Here is a 21,584-nt window from a genome sequence, read left to right on the forward strand (position 1 = left end):
AACAGTGATGCCTACTTGACTAATCTTTAGAAATTCAACCTAAACTCAAGATGCCACTAAACCTTTCCACGTGACCAGTTTCCTGACTGAACTGTGATGTATAACTATTCTTTTAATGCCCTTTTTAAAACCCAAACTTGATCTGCTACTCTCTTGACCTTCCAAAACTATTTGGAGTTTCTTCTGTCTAATCTGTTCTCGATTTATTGTTAGGTTATTCTGCTAGGTCTTCATAACTCAGACTCCTGGACTCTTCTCTATCGGTCTCCCTCATCCATGAAGGAGAATCTTCAATCATACCAAAGAAAACCAACAGTTTCAGTTTTTTTTGGTCACTTTCTAATATACAGGTACTAAAGAGGGTGACTTATAAATGCTGCTTTCCATTCATGAATTTTCAAACAATGATCTGGTCAGTGGTGTATTTCTGTGTATCAGCAATTGCCCTACATATTAAAGATGCAAAGACAAAGATACATTGAAGTTCATTCTTTAATTGTTACAAGTACAATCAGGGAAACTGGCGCACACTGATACACACAGCAAAATTTTGAGAGAAATGGTTTAACAAGACTGTGTAGAAGAGACTTGCTAGCACTTGAGATGTATTATTTATGGAGTGCTGGAGATCAAAATCAAGAGTTACACAATATATTTTCTATTGCTAAGCTACTACCCCAGTGCGTTTCTTTTTGTATTTTATGAAAGTGAGATATAAACAAAGATCAAAACAGCACTCTACCATCCACAGAGTTCTACTCCTTTTGTCATTATTGCTCTCATGGTGGTAGGGATCAAATCTGGGACCTCACCCACTCTACTGCTAAGTCACCTCCCTGTCCCTGATTATTATTTAACTCTGTCCATTGGGCTTGAAGTAAGGAAAAGTTCATACTAGAGACAAGGTGTGTCCTGAAATTTGAACACTGAGGCACAAGGAAGAGATAGAGGTAACAAATGGAATTCCAAGAGTTGAGCATTACATATAGAAGCAGAACCATGAGAGTGCATGATATGCTCAAAAGATCCTGACACATGCTCTCTGCTTAGGAGGAGGGTGAATGAAACTATGACAAATAGAGTGAGGGATTTAAAAGGACTGGAATTCATCTTCTAAACAACAGTAAAAGAGCCTGTTTTTAGGCAGTGAACCCAATGCTATTTTGATTCATAGATAATTGTCTTACCAAATCAAAGTGAGTATGGCAAGGTGACTTCATTGAAACTTGTCATTTTTGACTAAAAACTCAAATGGTCATTATAGGACTTCTTTCTACATATGACTTTGATGATGATACATATTAATTGTAACCACAGTAAACTAATGATAGCCACTACAAGTAAACAGGCTCTAATTTTTTAAAAAATGCATATATATTGTGGAGCATGAGAGGATGGTGTGAGAAAGAGTGAGAACCAGAGCACTGTTCAGCTCTGGCAGAAGGTGGTGCCGGGGGTTGAACCTGTAGCTCTGGGGTCTCACGCATGTAAGTTCTGTGCTCTAATAAGTTGTACTATCTCCCCGATACCAGGTAGCAACTAACTGAGGCAAACACAACTGGTCCTATACTCCTTTTTTTGGTATTACTGAAACTAAATTAATAAATGTCCATTCTCAAGTGTGGTTTCTTTTAATGATTTTTAATATTTTATTTATTTATTATTATTGGATAGACACAGAGAAATGGAGAGGGAAGGGGGAAAAAGAAAGGGAGAAAGAAAAATATCTACAACACTGCTTCACCACTTGTGAAGCTTTCCCTCTGCAGGTGGGGATTGGAGGCTTAAACCTGGGTCCTGCACACTATAACATGTGCACTCAACCAGGTGTGCCACTGCCCAGTCCCTTCAAGTATGGGTTCTTAAGAGAAAATGCATACTCAGGAAATATGTATAGAGAAGAGTAAAACCGTGTACTGGTAATGTTTGCAGATGTTTCTACTCTTGTTACCTCAGCAATCCAGAGATAAACAAATAGGCCTGATTACCTCTCTACTGGGTCATCTTACTGAAGGTAACTTACCTGTTTATCCTACCTCTATGCTCTTGTATCACCTGAAGGGGTGATTCCCTGTTCATAATTAACTCTCTTTCTGTTAATTCCTTTTTCTTTGAAGAAAGCTCTTAATATATTCATGTACTAAACAGGATACAAATCTGTCCATGGCATGTTCTGAATCCAGATCCTATTGTAAACTTACATGATTTAGATAGAAAGGTAGAGGTAGAAAAGAGAGAAAAGAGGGATATTAGCACTGAAATCTCCTTCAGTGCAGTGGGGACAAGGCTTGAACCTGGGTCTTCTGCATGGCAAAGCAGCACATTATCCAAGTGACCTATTTCAATGGCTCAATTTACATGATTTTAAGGTGGTTTCATAGAGTAATTGTATAGGATCAAGGACAAGATACTGAGGCCTTAGGCTAAAATGGTACTCCAGACATATTTCACCTAGCCTATATGGTATAAAAATGTTTGCTCCCCACTTCACTTTAGTTCCTACCATTCTTTATGGCATCAACCTGACCTTACTGCATTTATTAATATTTCATGAACTTGACTTTATAACCTATGCTGAAAGATTTGTCTTTCCAAGAGCCATACTTTTTACCTGAAAATACCTTTAGCAGCTAAGAATCTTACATTTGGTTTGCAACTGACATTAGGCTCCAGGTTCAATATTGATATATAATATCAATATTGATATTATATATCAATATATGATACAAACATATAGCTAGTGACAACAGTAAAATTAACACAGAAGAACTGAGACATACAGATGCAGGATGGGGGATTTCAATACTGATTGAGAGGAAAGCCAAGAAGAGCTTTCAATATGAAAGGTGTTGCATTCACAGGCACTGGACTGTCTAAATCTGCTCCCACTCGGCTAATGATGTGACACAATAAAAAGCCAACTAAATTAATTATATGTGGATGAACTAAACACTTTGAAGATGTTGAACATGAAAATCAAGCCTCTGTGATAACTGTTGATTTGTGCTTACTGGAAGGAAAGAGGGAGATATAAATTGAGTATAAGGACTCAACCATGCTGTGTTGGATACAAACTAAAATTCTACTCCACTCAGGAAAGAGAGAGACAGGCTGGGAGCATGGATCGACCTGTCAATGTCCATGTTCAGCAGGGAAGCAATTACAGAAGCCAGACCTCCCACCCTCTGCACCCCATAATGATCCTGGATCCATAAGCCCAGAGGGATAAAGAATGGGGAAGCTTTCAAGGGAAGGGATTGGATACAGAGTTCTGGTGGTGGGAATTGTGTGGAGTTGTGCCCCTCTTATCCTGTGGTCTTGTCAATATTTCCATTTTATAAATAAATAACGGCAACCACCCAAATAGAAAAAAAATTCGAGTGGAAAGCAAAATGTAGTATATACAAATGTTGATTTATAAGGGTGTGCCCTGAAGCCTATAAATAGTTATAAACCAGTGTTGCTTCAATTAAAAAAAATCAAAGGTAGATAAGATAGTGCAATTTTCAAAGAGCATCCTTTAGGAAAACAAACTGGTATATCATAATTGAACATGAAATATTCTGGTTACTCAAACAGGATACTCTACCATATTAATTTTCAGTGAATTTAAGTGAAATATATAAGCTGGTGGATACAATTTATGCTTCAGAGGAAGCAAAAATCATAATGGGAACATCAGTTTCTACTTGATATACAATGGGAAGTCAACGGATAATCCTTTACATGGACTAACTCGAAATACTACTTGCAGTTTTATATTCATGAATCTCATCTTACAAAAAATGTAAAAATCTATAGTACCACTGAGTAAAATATTATATGGGTTATTATTCAATTAAAATGGGATTCTTTTTTATTGGGGGTTAATGCTTTACAGTGGAGTTGTACAAACATAGGTACAATTGCTCATCTCCCCATGCGCCATGTAACAGGGCCTCCACCACCTCCCTCCTTCTCCTTTGAGTCCTTTGCTTTCGTACAATACACCACAGTCAGCCAAGTTTCACTTTGTGATTTCCCTCTTTGTCCTAATTTCTTTCTTCCATTCTTCCTTCCTTTCATTCTTTTTCTTTCACCTCCTGGATTATCGCTGAGGCTAGGGGCCTGCACTATGAGTCCACTGCTCTTGGAGGCTATTTTTTCCTGTTTTGTTGCTCTTGTTATTGCTGTTGTTGCTGGACAGGATTGAGAGAAATTGAGAGAGGAGGGAAGACAGAGAGGGGGAGAGAAAGATAGACAACTGCAGAAGACCTGCTTCATTTCCTGTGAAGCGACACCGCCGCCGCAGGTGGGGAGTGGGGGCTTGAACTGGGATCCTCACGTGAGTCCTTGCACTTAGTGCAATGTGTGCTAACCCGCTGTACTACTGCCCTTATTTCTGTCCTGCCCTTATTTCTTAAGTTCTACCTGTAAGAATTCTTATGTAAGATTATTCACCACAGTTTCTATAAGTAGTGTATTTCCTTTGAGTATATAAATCATTTATTGAATATTTATTTGCTACTGAAGGAAGACTGGGGGACAGAGTCTCTTAAAACTGGCATGTTGGGAGTCGGGCGGTTGCACATTGTGTTAAGTGCTGGTGGTGCAAAGCACAAGGATTGACTTAGGGATCTCGGTTGGAGGCCCCAGCTCCCCACCTACAGGGGGCGTCGCTTCACAAGCAGTGAAACAGGTCTGCAGGTGTCTATTTTTCTCTCCCGTCTTCCCTCCCCTCTCCATTTCTCTTTGTCCTATCCAACAACGACAGCAACAATAATTACAACAATAAAACAACAAGGGCAACAAAAAGGAATAAATAAATAAAATAACTGGCATCTTAATCCATTACTAACTAATGATCAATAAAAATGAAGGGAACATTTTATGAAGTCGTGATGATTCAATTTACCCACAAATCTGTAGGAACATACTAAGTTGGTAGAGTAAGATATGGATTGCTGTGTTTTAACATTAATCCATAAAGTACTGGTATCCAATATTCATAATCATATTTAAGCACAAATTTTTCATGAATAGCCTGCATGTAATTTAAGAATGCTCAGTTATATAGCCAGGATTCAAGAGGAAACTTATAGATGAACATTTCTCTATATTCAAATTCTAAATGATGTGAGTCTTTTTATAGTTTGTTTTAATGAACATCGGTCATATGGTACATACACTAAGTTCTGAGGCCTCTTTCAATATTCCATACCACAATGTCCTTTGATAGGTTTATTCCTGGCATTCATTTTGTAGATTGAGGAGGTCTTGTTAACATAGTATACTCACTGCATTTTTCTATGGTAGTTCAAACATTAAGAAAAAAATCAGAAAGCTTTATGGCAATAGTGCTTGTCAGAGGAAAAACATGTTTTTTTTTTTTTTTTCTATAAAATGAGTGAATATCACCAAAAACTTCAGAAGGAATTTGTCAGGCATAATGATTTCATGTTTTTTTCTTTTATTTTCTTTTCTTTTATTTTATATTTATTTATTCCCTTTTGTTGCCCTTGTTGTTTTATTGTTGTAGTTATTATTGTTGTTGTCGTCATTGGATAGGACAGAGAGAAATGGAGAGAGGAGGGGAAGACAGAGAGGAGGAGAGAAAGATAGACACCTGCAGACCTGCTTCACCGCCTGTGAAGCGACTCCCCTGCAGGTGGGGAGCCGGGGTTCGAACCGGGATCCTTATGCCGGTCCTTGTGCTTTGCGCCACCTGCGCTTAGCCCGCTGCACTACAGCCCGACTCCCGATTTCATGTCTTTTTGTAATGTTATTTTCATCTTCTTTTCTGGATAAAATACTAGAACTGAATCTCTTCAGTTTAGAAAGAAATAGTTTATCACTCTATTTTCTTGTATTGATGGTCATTTGTAAAATGATGTGATATGTTCATTATATGCTCATTTTAAAAGTAAGGTATGAATCATTTTCTTCTACTAGGACTACATATTTACTGTATGCATTTTCCTGGAAAATTAGTAAACTCAAAACATATTTAAGATTATGCCTCAATCAAGTAGAAAAAAAGGATGCATATTGTGTTCTCAGAAAACTGAAATTAGCCTTCTAAAATGCTATCCTATAATGAAATGATGTTTATTATCATTGTATGATACTCTATTAAGACTATAAACATGGATAAGGTTAAATACATTTATTCTGTATCTAGTCAACCAACATTTGCAGATCTTTGCATGATACTCTCATGCCTGAGGCTCCAAAGTCCCATGTTCAATCCTCCTCATCACATCATATCAAATCTGTGCTCTGGAAAGAAACAAACATGGACCTGGGATATGAATATCTCATCCAGAGTGAAAGGCAAGTTTTATATTTTTTTCTAAATGCTCTTCAGTGAAATTATGTCTTACATATTCCCTATAGTGCAGTAAAACCAAAGTTAACAGCATTACATATGCTCAGAACAACAGAAGTATAATTATAGGAAGAAAATCCAAGCCGGATCTCTTCTGCACTGCTGGTGGGAATGTAAATTGGCCCAGCCTCTGTGGAGAGCTGTCTGGAGAACTCTCACAAGGCTAGACATGAACCTTCCATATGACCCAGTAATTCCTCTTCTGGGGATATACCCCAAGGACTCCATAACGCCCAACCAAAAAGAGGTGTGTACGCCTATGTTCATAGCAGCACAATTCTTAATAGCTAAAACCTGGAAGCAACCCAGGTGCCCAATAACAGATGAGTGGCTGAGAAAGCTGTGGTATATATACACAATGGAATACTACGCAGCTATGAAGAACAATGAACCCACCTTCTCTGACCTATCTTGGACGGAGCTAGAAGGAATTATTTTAAGTGAGCTAAGTCAGAAAGATAAAGATGAATATAGAATGATCCCACTCATCAACAGAAGTTGAGAAAGAAGAACAGAAAGGGAAACTAAAAGCAGGATTTGACTAAATCTGGAGTAGGGCACCAAAGTAAAAACCCTGGGGTGAGGGTGGATGTTCGGCTTCCCGGTGTGGCAGGCAGAGGTGGTGGTGGGAGTGGGTGACTGGGATGGGACACAGGCTTTTGGTGGTGGGAATGGTGTTTATGTACACTCCTATTAATTCATAGTCATATAAATCACTAATATGAGAGGGAAAATTGATTGTATGTCTCAAACTTTTTAAAGCAGACTGAGTCTATTTAATACATAGGCTGAGTCTTTCATATGCTGAAACTTTTTTTTTTAAATTCTTTTAAAATATTTTTTAATTTTCCCTTTTGTTGCCTTTGTTGTTTTTCATTCTTGTTGCAGTCATTGTTAGGTAGGACAGAGAGAAATGGAGAGAAGAGTGGAAGACAGAGAGAGGGAGAGAAAGACAGACACCTGCAGACCTGCTTCACCACCTGTGAAGCGACTCCCCTATAGGTGGGGAGCCAGGGGTCTTGAACCAGGATCCTTACGCTGGTCCTTGTGCTTCATGCCACCTGCACTTAACTGCTGTGCTACCTCCCGACTCCCGCTGACACTCTTAAAAGTCTAGACCAGGGAGAACAGAAGCAACTGGTGGCAAAGCTATATACAAATAATGTCAAAGGAAATAAATTATGGTGATGTGTATGATACAACAAATCCTAAGAAAGGGATTTTTCAAAGTTAATCCAATTACCAAATAATGTGGTTACAACAATAACTATTACCTTCTTAACTGTAAAACAGCAGGAACCTCCAATTGCCCCCAGTTCTGGAACCTCTAGGGTGGGGTTCACTTTTCTGCATGCTTCTCTCATGTCATAAAATGATACTGCATCCGCCGATCCCAACCTAATCAATGTAACGAGTACCACCTCAGCATGCTTCACTTCAGACTGTGTCCAGATGCGTCAGGCATGGAAAGTCAACCCATCAGCCTCATTACTCGGGTGAGATCTTTCCTTTCATAGGATTCTCTAATTCCATTCCAGGAGGTTCACTTCCTAACAAAGTCCCAAAACCTAGATATAGACCAAGTCCCATTAAATAGAGCATATGTTCACATGTATCCATAAATTAGGGCAAAGTATATACCTGAAAGCAAAAGTACCCAATAGTCTAGTGAGTCAATATAAAGTTCATGATGCAAGTTATCTAATTAGACTTAGATGCCCTCCTCACCTACTTCCTATTACAATTCTCTCACTCCAAAAGCTAACCTTATCAAAGCAAGGACTGCAAAAGCTGAATAAGGGCAAGAAACTGGCATACTTTAATGATGACTCTTTAGTCACTATCAGGGCACCCTATCAGCTGGGGCCCTAGTCAGGGAGTGCTGAGATTCCCAATCAGACATGATGGGCCTAAACCTCGAGTTAATCACTCTATCCATTGTTACCGGTCATCTCTATCAGGAACAACAAAATAGACCCCTTGGTGGGCCCCTGCTCTCAACATGGATCAACAATGGTAGAGAATGTTCTGTCCTCCAAAGGGAGGATGGAAAACATACTCTATGCTACACCTGAGGAAGATGGGTCCTGATATTGGGGCAGCTTGGAATGTTCCTACTCATGACCACAGAATGTGAGCTCAGATCTACAGGGATGCAGAGGTCACATAGGCTCCTAAGCTGAATATGGGCCCCAGATCACATCAAATCCATGGGGTTTACAGTCAACAATATTTATACACGTTTCCCATATTAGGGAGCTAATCTCTTCCCTGATCCAGCTTTCTGGTCCTTTTTCCAGTCATGACATCATCTCCCCAGACAGTAACTTGGATCCACCTGCATATCAGATTTCAGGCTCAGGGAAATAAACTATAGCCACAAGCCCTTTGGAATATAACTAAAATATGCCTACTAGCTATCTACAAAATGGAGGACCCCCCCCCCCAACTCTTCATCTGCACTATTCCAGCCTTTAGGTCCACGACTGTTCAACAAATTGTTTGATTTTGTATGTTAACTCTCCTTTCAGCCACCTGGTTCCAGATGCTAGCATGATTCCAACAGACTTCCGTGGACAGACGACCCCACCAATGTGTCCTAGAGCTCGGCTTCCCCACCTTACTAGGGAAAGAGAGAGGCAGGCTGGGAGTATGGATCAACCAGTCAATACCCATGTTCACCGGGGAAGCAATTACAGAAGCCAGACCTTCCATCTTCTGCATCCCACAATGACCTTGGGTCCATACTCCCAGACAGTCGGTTAAAGAATAGGAAAGCTATCAGGGGAGGGATGGGATACAGAGATATGGTGGTGGGAATTGTGGCTGGTGTACCCCTCTCATCCTATGGTTTTGTCAATGTTTCCTTTTTATAAATAAAAAGAAAAGAAAAGAAAATCCAAGCCAATGCTGACTTTATCTCTGTAAGTGAAGGTCATATTTTTATCACTTGCATAAATCAGCAACAAAGTACTTTTTAACATAAAAATATTAAATGCCAATTTCAGAATTAGGTATAAAATCTGGACATCTGAATTTGTTGGGAAATTGTGAGGATATGGTTGAGCCTCGCAGATCTTGACTAGAGGGGACATACATCCTCTCATCTTATCAGACTTATTATATACATAATCATTGTTTTGCCTGAAAGACCTCCACCCATCCCATTCCTTTGATCTATCTTATTTCTACTCTCAATACCCTCCCTGCCTGCAGGGTATTATTAATCCTACCAGTTAAAACCCTCACAACAGTTGCTAAGGATGTTCCTACCTTTCCAGCCCTTTTGCCTTTCTCCACCCCTTTCCTAGCCATTTCCATTTCCAACTAGCCACTCCAGGTCTGACCTTTAAAAGCCTTGGCTCTCTGATCAATAAAGAATTGAACTGCCTCTCCTCCACGAGCTCTATTCGTGAGTCATCTCTCTCATCGCTGAGTGAGTAGCAGCCCAGGCTGGCTCAGGTTGAGTTCTGTCCAACCCAGAGAGTACGCCCCCAGGAAGAGGCACCCCCACACTATCCCGGCAGAAATGGTTTGTTTCTAGCAGATAGTTATTAAGTAGTTTCCTACCTTAAAAAGAAAAAAAATAGGGAGTCGGGCTATAGCGCAGCGGGTTAAACGCAGGTGGCGCAAAGCACAAGGACCAGCATAAGGATCCCGGTTCGAACCCCGGCTCCCCACTTGCAGGGGAGTCGCTTCACAAGCGGTGAAGCAGGTCTGCAGGTGTCTATCTTTCTCTCCTCCTCTCTGTCTTCCCCTCCTCCCTCCATTTCTCTCTGTCCTATCCAACAACGACAACAACAATAATAACTACAACAATAAAAAAAACAAGGGCAACAAAAGGGAATAAATAAATAAAATAAATATTAAAAAAATATCAGGCACATATAAAGATTTACTATAAAAAAAGAAAAAAAATATATATATATAATAGCTTCCTAATTCTTTGTTTTGTGCATTTCATTTTTTTTTCTTTTTTTCTTTTTTCTTGTTTTTACCAGAGCACTGCTCAGCTCTGGCTTGTGGTGGTGCAGGGGGTTGAACCTGGGACTTTGGTGCCTCAGGCATGAGAGTCTCTTTGAATAACCATTATGCTATCTACCTTCCCAGCTTCCTAATTCTTAAGATAAAATATTGACTAGTTAGAAAAAGATTTTTTTAAAGAAAGTAACACCTACAAAAATCACAAACCTATAATATAATTCTATGTATGGTTTCCTTGAATTAAAAAAAAATGTCTAAAAGAAGATCATGTATATAATTGAAATGTTGGGGACTCAAGCCACAAAGACAGTGGTGTCTATCTTTCCATTCTCTTATTTAAAGTATTTATTTATCATTTAATTTGATAGGACAGAGATTCAGAGGATATATATCCTCTGATATATATATATCTCATATATATATGAGAGAGAGAGAGAGGGAGGGAGGGAGGGAGGGAAAGGGAGAGAGAGAGAGAGAGAGAGAGAGAACTGCAGTACAACTTCACTAGTCCTGAATCTTCCTCCTGCAAGCGGAGACCCAGGATTTGAATCTGGGTCCTTGCTCATGGTAGTGTGTTCAACTAGGTGTACCACTGCACAGTGCCTCAGTTCTCTTTTCTATGACTGCTTGAAAGGACTAGGCAAGGCTCATTTCCTAGATTGGCCTTCAAAATCACACAATATGATTTTTGGACCTTTTGCAAAGAAAAAAAAAATAATATCCAAACATTTACTAATGCCTGAAAGGTAATTTCAAAGTATCTTTTCATAATTATAAGTTACATACAGATGCCATTTAAAATGCAAATGCCAGGCTCCAACAACATGCTGACTGAAATTCAAACCTACCATTTTATATATTATATGTTAAATCAATTTCCATTATTTTTCAAGTACTTTGCTTGTCCCCTTTTTTCTATACTAAAACAGATTGAAATAGTCACCATATTATTTCTAGTTTTATGAAGGATTAGAAGAAAAATCCTAAGAAATGTGGTAATAGAAAGGTAGGCATTGCCAGCAAATGACAGAGAAAGAGAAAATTTGGAGAGAAGTACAAGTCCTAGAATTATATAACCTTTTTTCCAAACAATTATCAGCTTGGTATACTTGCAGATGAACCAAAGAACACTTAACAGTTAATGGATTTAAAAGTCAGACACAAGTATGTTTAGCTTTTCCATGTTATACAAGTTATGTTACCAGACCAGCTCAGTGTTGTAAAATTTCTGATGAATGTTCTTACAATTCATGCAGAGATTTTACCATCCTCTCAGATCAGCTCTCAATTAGGATAAGGTTGTACTAGACCCATGAACTCTGGTGAATGAAACTTTGTTGAAGACTTCTACCCCAATAGGAGGACACACCATTTTGATACTTCCCATTCACTGAGAGCCCTGCCTACCCTCCTCAACCCCACCCAGTGATTCACTTTGTCCTCCTTTCCTAGGACTTGAATTCGATAGTTATTTCTTATCTATAAAGGTAAAACTATAAATACTAAGACGATGAAAAAATACAGTACATGAAGCAGACAAATATATTTTAGGCATACGGAGTCTCTTTTGATTTTTCTCTTGGACCTTGATATTTTTCTATTTTCATTAACTCTCTGTTCACTTATTATAGTACTAGTAACTAACAACACTAACAAAATAATTATCTCCAATCAACTGTGGCCCAAAAACTTACTGATTAAGGGTGATTTTTTCTAGTAAATAATTTATCTCATTCACCCTACTATGAAGTCTAAAGATCAGACTGTCTAAAAGATTTCAAATCCCACGTTGATCTTTCCAGTTTACATGGTGTTTTGGAGTGAGTCCATTCATGGTACCTTGTAGTTGACAATAAAGGAGTTATTTAGAGCAATTTGATAAGACAAGCTCATGCTACTTCAATGAACATTTGGTCAAACCTACCAATTACTATATAACTTTTGTGCTTTCAATATGATTTTTAAGTATGGTTGTTTTTTTTAACAGTTCCTTTATTAGATAGTGTCAGAGAGAAATGGAGACGGAAGAAGGAAATAGAGAGGGAGACAGAGAGATACCTGTACCACTCGTTCACCACATGTGAAGCTTCCCCCACAAAGGTGGGGACCAGGAAGCTTAAATTAAGCCTGGGTCTTTGCACATAGTAATATGTGCTCAAACAGGCAAATTTACTGCCCGGCCTCTAAAGATGATTTTATGAATATTTATATTTTCAATATAAAGTATTTTAACCAAAACTTAAAATTAATTTTTTAAAGAATTTATTTATTTATTAGATAAAAACAGAGAAATTGAGAGGGGGAGGAGAGGGGGCTGGGCGATAATACCGCAGTTTAAGTGCACATGGCGCAAAGCGCAAGGGCCTGTGTAAGGATCTCTTTTCAAGCCCCCGGCTCCCCACCTGCGGGGAATCGCTTTGCAAGAGGTGAAGCAGGTCTGCTGGTGTCTATCTTTCTCTCCTTCTCTCTGTCTTCCTCTCCTCTCTCAATTTCTCTCTGTCCTGTCCAACAACAACAACAGCTATGACAACAATAACAGTAACAACTACAACAAGGGCAACAAAATAGGAAAAATAGCCTCTAGGAGCAGTGGATTCGTAGTGTAGGCACTGAGCCTCTGCAATAACACTGGAAGCCAAATAAATAAATAAATAAAAAATGGTAGGATATAGGAATAGAGATACCTGCAGCGCTGCTTTACCATTTGTGAAGCTTCCCCTCTACAGGTGGGGACCAGGGGCTTGAACCTGGATCCTTGAGCACTGTAACGTGTGCTCAACCAGGTGCAACACCACCTGGCCCCCCCAAAACTAAATTATTTTTTAATATTTCATTTATTTATGAGAAAGATAGGAGGAGAGAGAGAAAGAACCTGACATCACTCTGGTACAGGTGCTGCTAAGGATTGAATGCTGGACCTCATGCTTGAGGGTCCAATGCCTTACCTACTATGCCACCTCCCAGACCACCAAAACTTAAATTCTTTACTGCACTGGAAAGCACATAAATGGGAAGTAGAGAACGTATTTATTTCAAATTCAGGCACAATACAAGGAAATCCAATGTCAACCACCAATCATAAAATCAATTTATTGTGAGGGAAAGCTATTCAACTAATTTTGTTACACTCACTAGAGATAACCGGCACCATTAAGTACTTTCTTGGCCCAGGGTGTTTATTGTTTTGCATTAACACTTTAGAAATAAATCTTCCTAGGAGTCATTGAAATATCTGTTATGGGCATGGTCATTTATGAGATTTTTATATCAAATTTTCCTTATAAAGTATCCATAAAATTAAATAAAGCTGAGCAATAGCAGTGTGGATTAAGAGTTTCTCATATACATCATTGCTTTAGTGTTACTTAGAGTCTTCCATCTCAAAACAAAGACAACACTATGTATGTACATATGACATTAACGTAAAAGTTTATATTCACAAATTAATGTCAACTTTTGTGAAGCCTGCATATATTCATAGTTCAAATTTCTCAAATAATTCTGATGCTATAAATTAATTGACTTTAATCGTTTCAAAAGTTCTTAAATTAATAGCTTGCACTATAACTTTAAATATGCTATTAGTAAAGATCTTCACATCTTTATTTTTCATTTGGAAGACCAAACGTTTGATCAAAATTCTCACTCTAGAAACAATAACATTGGTAACAGAATGGGCTATTATTTTTTAGTTGTAACATATTTAGTGCATTTGTACTCTGAAATGGTTAATGTAAAATAATTCCATAAAAAACTATTTGGTAATATTATATTTTTGATAATCTTTTATGTAAAAATATTAAATCCAAATATTTTATTCCATGCTTTAGGTATATATATTTACATTTTCAATTAATATAAACTAAAATAATGTAATCAAATGTGCTGTGCAGATTTATAAATAAGAGGGAAAATTTTCCATACTTTGGTAATACTGATAGATAAGATTCAGAAATTCATGACTTAAAGCTATGATAAACATTTAGAAGTACAATTTATGGAAAACTGACTATTTTTGTCAAAGCATATTCTGTTCATGTTTGAATATGCCTAACCTATAAACACTTAACCAAAGCTACTTGCTTACATCTCACAAATATATTACCCATAACTTCCGTAGAATGATGTGCACATTATATTTTATTAGAGAAAATTATTTTAGGTGTAATGCTGACTTATTTTTATGAATATGCTTTTCTGAAATTTAAAAAATTAATCTACTAATGGATATTTTAGACCAATATTTCATTGGTCAGTTTAAAACTAACAACAATACAATACCATCATCAAACTCACTAGCTCACCCTATCTACCAGTAACCATGTAATAGCACATAAATGTTTCCATACCTATGTCCAGCTGAGTCCTAATGCTTGTACTGCAGGGGATAAAGTAGCTCATGTCTGCTGGCAGTTTCTAAATGTGCTTCCTTTAAACACACGTGGGCTTACCTCAGAGTACTATGTCTCTCTACAGGCTAGGCTTATTAACTGTCAGCATCTTTTAGACAAAGTGTATAAATTAGAATTGAGTGAGCACTCACCCAACTGAGTCTCTTGAATTGTCATTTTACTTTCCACAGGATACAAAAGCTTGGGTGGTTTATCAGTCAAAGGAGCTGCAAAACAACAAAAACAAAGGCTCAAAGTTATGCTGCATGAATTGAAGAGTATAATAAAGTTTATTTTCCAAAATATTTTTCATTCTCATAGTATGTCAAAGCACTCTACCAAGTAATGACTTACATATTGCAGGTAGCACCTTCAGGCAACTTAAAAAGCTATTATTAGGTTTTACATGGGTCATATATACACTTCCAAACTGACAGTTACAAAAGACTACAGAATTGGCCAGTCCCTTAGAATGTATGACTGAATTTCACCAAATATTTTTATTTTGCATATTTTTTTCCTTTTTAAAATGTGTCCTACAATTACTGGAAGGTTTTGTTTATATATGTAGAATACACAGAATTGAAGCACACGTACTTGTAAAAGTTTAAAAAGAGAGTATCCAAACTGTCTCTAAGACTGTGAGAATTATGATAACTACCCTTTGGGGGAGGGTATAGTATGGAATTATAGCCCTGCGTTATCCTATCATCTTACAAACCAGTTTTCCTGCAGCAGTTAAAAGATTTGGTATTTCCTACACACATTCTATAAATAGGATAACCATGTGGCATTCAACTAGTAAAAGTACAAACTGTAACTTACAAATGTATGCAAGATGTCACCAAGAGAATTTAAAAAATATTCCTTTCATTTAGTCAAAACTCTTTATTACTATTGTTCATTATATTTAGTAGTATTTATAGCCAATTTGCATTATATACTTTTTTACACTTTTAAGCTTCTACACATTTCTGCTTTGTGCTCTTATAAATTACAAGTCTACATATCAAAAAGTACTTTTACATAATGAAATAGGGCTCCCATTGTATACTTTGTTTCTAGCTAAAATAGACAGTGTAGGCTTTGAACAAATACACAGCTCTCCTTCATTAGGCCTCACCCCCCAGTGTCTCTGATGTAATGCTCATGACCCTTGAAATCTATCATTGCAACTTCCACTTTGTACAAAGTACAGAAATGATTAATTAAGGGTTGCTGAACTCAGTGTTTTTGCTTGAGTGCATTCTTCCTTCCTTGCCAGGAGAACATACCAGTTTGGTTGATAACTGGAAGGCTGATCTAGACATCAATGCCAGGACTTGGCCAAATGTCCTCATCAAAGGATTCAAGAATTCAATCTGTATCAGCAGTACACCTCCACTTTTCTTTAATAGAAAATGTAGTCAGATCCAAGGAATGATATGTCCCACACCAGATAAAAAAAGTCCTGCTTTGGAAGACCAACCTCACACAGGAATAATAATAGGTACTTAAGACAAATTTATCAGTTTGCTCATATCTAATTGAATGCATTGCTCTTTAATATTTAACACAGGGATGGGAATAAAACTGACAGGAAAGTTTAGGTAACAGGATGAAGCTAATCAATTGAAGTAATTCTCAAAGATATGACATCGCTCTGACCTTAACTACTTTTTTTCTTACCTAAAATTATTTTTTTAACTATTTCTTTATTGGGGAATTAATGTTTTACATTCAACAGTAAATACAATAATTTGTACATGCATAACATTCCCCAGTTTCCCATTTAACAATACAACCCCCACTATGTCACTTATCCTTCATGGACCTGTATTCTCCCCACCCACCCACCCCAGAGTCTTTTACTTGGGTGCAATATGCCAATTCCATTTTATTTCTAACAGCATTTTATTCTCAGACAGATAAATAAGAAGATTACTCACTAAATATTGGTAAAATAGCTCACCAATGACAGGCAAAAAAAATCCTTCACGGGAGTCGGGCTGTAGCACAGCGGGTTAAGCGCAGGTGGCGCAAAGCACAAGGACCAGCATAAGGATCCCGGTTCGAACCCCGGCTCCCCACCTGCAGGGGAGTCGCTTCACAGGCAGTGAAGCAGGTCTGCAGGTGTCTATCTTTCTCTCCTCCTCTCTGTCTTCCCCTCCTCTCTCCATTTCTCTCTGTCCTATCCAACAACGACAACAACAATAATAACTACAACAATAAAACAACAAGGGCAACAAAAGGGAATAAATAAATAAAATAAATATTTTTTAAAAATCCTTCACATTTTAGACTGATTATCACATTATTTCTGATTTTCAAAAGCAACAGTGATCTTAAACTATCATGTTACTCAGTAAATTACTTCAGTTTATAACTTCTACAAGGAACCAACTCAATACTTGTGTTAAAGACAGCAGCTAAGAAGAACTATCTTCTATTCAAACATACCCTACACAAACTTATAAGTGAAAAGGTTTTTCCCTTACTGTAGTGCAATAAAATCCACACTACAGCACATAGCACTTGTTCAGAAATGTAAAATGTTTGTGTGGTCTTCCAGTGCAACCCACCATCTGCTAAGTATGTTTTATCCTTAAGACTTCCATCTGACAACTCTAAGTTACCATGGTAGTCATAGAATGCTGAAGCCAGAAAAATTATGATTATTACATTCTTTGATTTTTCTATTATTATTATTGCCTCCAGGGATCCTTGGTGCCTGCACCATGAATCCACTAAAATAGCTCCTAGAGGCTATTTTTTCCATTTTGTTGCCCTTGTTGTTTTATTGTTGTTGTGGTTATTATTACTGTTGTTACTATTGTTGGACAGGACAGAGAGAAATGGAGAGAGGAGGGGAAGATAGAGACGGGGAGAGAAAGACAGACACCTGAAGACCTCTGTGAAGCAATCCCCCTGCAGGTGGGGAGCCGGGGGGCCTGAACCAGGATCCCTATGCTAGTCCTTGCATTTTGCGCCATGTGTACTTAACCTGCTGTGCCACTACCCGGCCCCCTAAATTTCAATTCTTAAAAGCCCTGTAATTTCTGTTGTGCCTCTCTGGACACGTGAAGTGAATATAGAAATAAGAGTGGGGCGGTGGTGGCACAACTGGTTGAGTGCACACGTTACAATGCACAAGCACCAAGTTTCAAGCCCCTGGTCCCCACCTGCAGGGGGAAAGCTTTGTGAGTAGTGAAGTAGGACTACAAGTCTCTCTCTCTCCCTCTTCCTCTCCCTCTCTCTCACTATCTCTCCCTACCCTCTCAATTTCTAACTGTCTCTTTCCAATAAATAAAAAGCTATTTTTTATACTTTTTAAAAATATTTATTTACTCTTTTGTTGCCCTTGTTGTTTAACATTGTTGTGGTTATTGATGCCATTGTTGTTCGATAGGACAGAGAGAAATGGAGAGAAGAGGGGAAGACAGAGAGGGGGAGAGAAAGACACCTGCAGACCTGCTTCACCGCCTGTGAAGCGACTTCCCTGCAAGTGGGGAGCGGGGGCTCGAACCGGGATCCTTACACCGGTCCTTGCACTTCACGCCACGTGCGCTTAACCCGCTGCATCACCGCCCAACTCCCAGATAATAATTTTTAAAAAGTATTCTTAAAAAAGAAAATAAGGGGGTGCATGGGCTGACTCTATACATTTTAGTACTACCCATCTCTTAGTGATAAAAGTAACTCTGCTTTTTTGTGTTCTACATCAGTGTATCATTCAAGATTTCGACCAACAAAATTCAATTAAACTGATATATTGAACGCTATAACCTGCTAACCTTTGTGTAAGAGAGTGTGGGGTACTTCTGGTTTAGTCCTTTACACCACATTATTAATCAGAAACAAACACAATATACAGTTTCTCGATGACAACTTTCTTGCTTTAGGGATCAAGGATTCTAACCGTAAAGGGAACAACTGACTTGCCAAAGGTAACAGCAAATTTAAGCTAGAGTCTTCCCTAGGTCTTTGTCTCCCAATTCTTTGTTACCTGGTCTTTAAAAATGTGTGGAGTATTTAACAATCAGGATAAAGTAAAAAAAAAAAAAAAAAAAAAAAGAAGAGACTACAAAAACTGGAAAATGGCAAGAGACTGGGTCACTTAATGATGACCTTTTTGGTCAATATCAGGCCACTCCATCACCTGGCACCCTAGTAAGGGAATACTTGGATTCCCACATATATGTGGCCTAGACCTCTCTCTCCACCATCATTGGTCATGTCCATCAGAAATATCATAAGCCCTTTAGTGGGCCTCTCAATGATGTTACCCTCTTTATAAATTTGCAGTTAAGGACTGCCCCACTTTCTGAAGGGAGGCTAGGTCAACCTACTATGATCCTAACCCTAACCCTGAAATGATTGCAGCTTAGAATGTTCCCAGATGTGACCGATGACTGCAATCTCAAACTAAGGGATTCAGAGGTTATACAGACTCCTATGTGGGCCATGAGTCAGATTGATGTGGTAAACAGTTCATTGAAATTATGTATTTTCTTCAAGTTTGGGAGCTACTTTCTGCCCTATTCCAGCTTTCTAGTCCTATTCTCAACCCTGACATCTTCCCAGATAACATTTTTAGTCTACCTCCATGTTAGCTATTAAGTTCAAACAACAATTACTAAAATCATAGCCCCTTAGGAACAAACCTAAAATCAACGTATTAGTTCATCCCACCCTAAATTCCTGTTTTCATCTGCCCTATTCCTAATTTTTTGGTTCCTTTTTATTTAACATTTTGCCCTATTTGATATCTTACTGCTTTTTAGCTGCCAAGTTGCAGATGGTACTATGATTCTATCCTGAAGTCCCTTGAAAGATGATCTCACCAATGTGTCCAGGAGCCTCACCTCTCCAGAATCCCACTAGAGAAGGACAGAAACAGGCTTGGACTATGGATCAACCTGCAAACACCAATGCCCAGCAGAGAAGAAATGACAGAAGCAAGAACTCCCACTTTAAGTACCTCATAAGGAATTTTGGTCCAACCAAAATTCTCCCCAGAGGGAGAGAAATGTTAGGGAAAGATGACTAGAACTCTGAACTCCAATTCCATCAGGACCCTGAGAGAGAAGAGCAAGAAAAGGAAGGCCATTCAGAAATAGTAAGAGGTATAGGTGTTACTTAGAAAGGAAGAGAAGGTAGGACCATAGGAAAAATGGGATATATATATATTTTTTCCATATATATATATATATATATATATATATATATATATGGAAAAATGGGATATATATATTTACTAAAATCACATATATAATTACTAAATATATACATAATAGTCAACCCATATCTATGACTTCTAGGAGAGTAAAAAACATAAAATCAGGGAATCACATCCTAACACTTTCTGTGCAATCTATAAGCGTCAGGTCTTGCTTGATATGCTATGATGGGTATTGAGCTTGTTTATCTTATGATTTCCTTGTCTTGGATAGAAGTGAATGGAAACTACCAGGTAACATAAGAGCTAAACTACAGAACTGACACATTGGCACAATGACTATGAAAAAGGGTGAACATCAAAACTAAGATAGAAGTCGGCTCTGCTGTCCTCTGAGGGCAAGCCATTCTGCTGCCACAAAGAAGGCTATGAGCCAAACTATTGATCATTTGGATGTTTCTGACAATCTATGGTATTTAACAAATGTTAGTTGAGTTGTATTGTCAGAAGGTAGAACTGGCAAATAAATGCAGGCATGGAAATGACCTATCAAAATAAACATAAATCCCTCTGAATGTTCTACACGGACAAAGGTAATTCAAACCAATTACTTACAAAAAAAGTAAGTAGCATGTGATTGTGTCTAGATAAATTATTATTTTATTACCAGAAGAGCAACTTTCTTTTTGACACTCTACCCACCACACAAAGGCATATACATAGTTTCTGAAAGAAATCCAAAAGTAGTAACATGAAGCATAGGTTGCTTTTACATACTAATTGTATTTTGCCTGCCAAAAACCTGAGAACAATTATAGTAGAGACATTTATCTAACCATACCTTAAAATATTTCTATGCATCCAGCAAAAAATATCAGCATTTATTGGGTAAAGTGATTTGGAGGATTGGGGATCTTTTATTTTTCATGCATTGGGACTGGCAAAATTCCTCCTTTCTGTTGCAAATCATTATAGTTTTGCACAAAAGAGTGGAATTCCCTAGAAGCATAAAAGAGGAAGGAATAGCAAAACAACTGAGCAGAATGGTGCAAGGAGAACAGCTAATGAACAAATTAACACCAAATAAAAGATAATCTTGATCTAATGTTAATGTGACAAAGCAAATATCTTAAAAAAATGAAACTCCTAATATGTCTATCTAATCAATGTATTCAGAAAAATCAAAAAATGCATTTGACTAGCTTTCATATGAAATATCTTTTCTCTAGTGAGGGGAATAATGGTTTATAGTTGACAGTCTAATACAGCAGTTTGTACATGCATAAAATTTCTTAGTTTTCCACCTAACACTTTACCCCCCCCACCTAGATCCTCCTCCACCATCTATACTAAATATTTTATTCATATAGTTTGGAAATGTTGTTCTTAACACAAACAAGAATGTTCACTCATCTCAAATACTTTCAAAGTACATCTTTTGCTAGGTAATTTTCTAGATACTTAAGTGGATGACAGTGAACAGTATTAAAATTCCTGCGCTCATGGGGTTTGCATGCTAGAGAAGGAGATGGAAAATACACATGAAAATAAAATATATAGAGCACAATGTATTATGAAAGTGGTTATAAGCTGAATTAAATATATATGGCTTGATGGTGGAAAAACATCCAGCTGGGTGAACGTGACTAGCAGACACATGGAGAGGTGAGAGGTTGTACTTATG

The 21,584-nt window shown here is 37.8% G+C and overlaps 1 protein-coding gene across 1 annotated transcript in view; it reads right to left on the bottom strand.

Moving 5' to 3' along the window:
* IL1RAPL1 (interleukin 1 receptor accessory protein like 1) overlaps positions 1-21,584 on the bottom strand; it is a 1,270,353-nt gene that overhangs the window by 266,901 nt on the left and 981,868 nt on the right. The window contains exon 6 of the mRNA XM_007518830.3: positions 14,895-14,969. Coding sequence (XP_007518892.1) covers positions 14,895-14,969 — 75 coding nt within the window. The remainder of the gene's footprint in view (positions 1-14,894; positions 14,970-21,584) is intronic.

The sequence above is a fragment of the Erinaceus europaeus genome, chromosome X (assembly GCF_950295315.1).
Source record: "Erinaceus europaeus chromosome X, mEriEur2.1, whole genome shotgun sequence".
NCBI lineage: Eukaryota > Metazoa > Chordata > Mammalia > Eulipotyphla > Erinaceidae > Erinaceus > Erinaceus europaeus.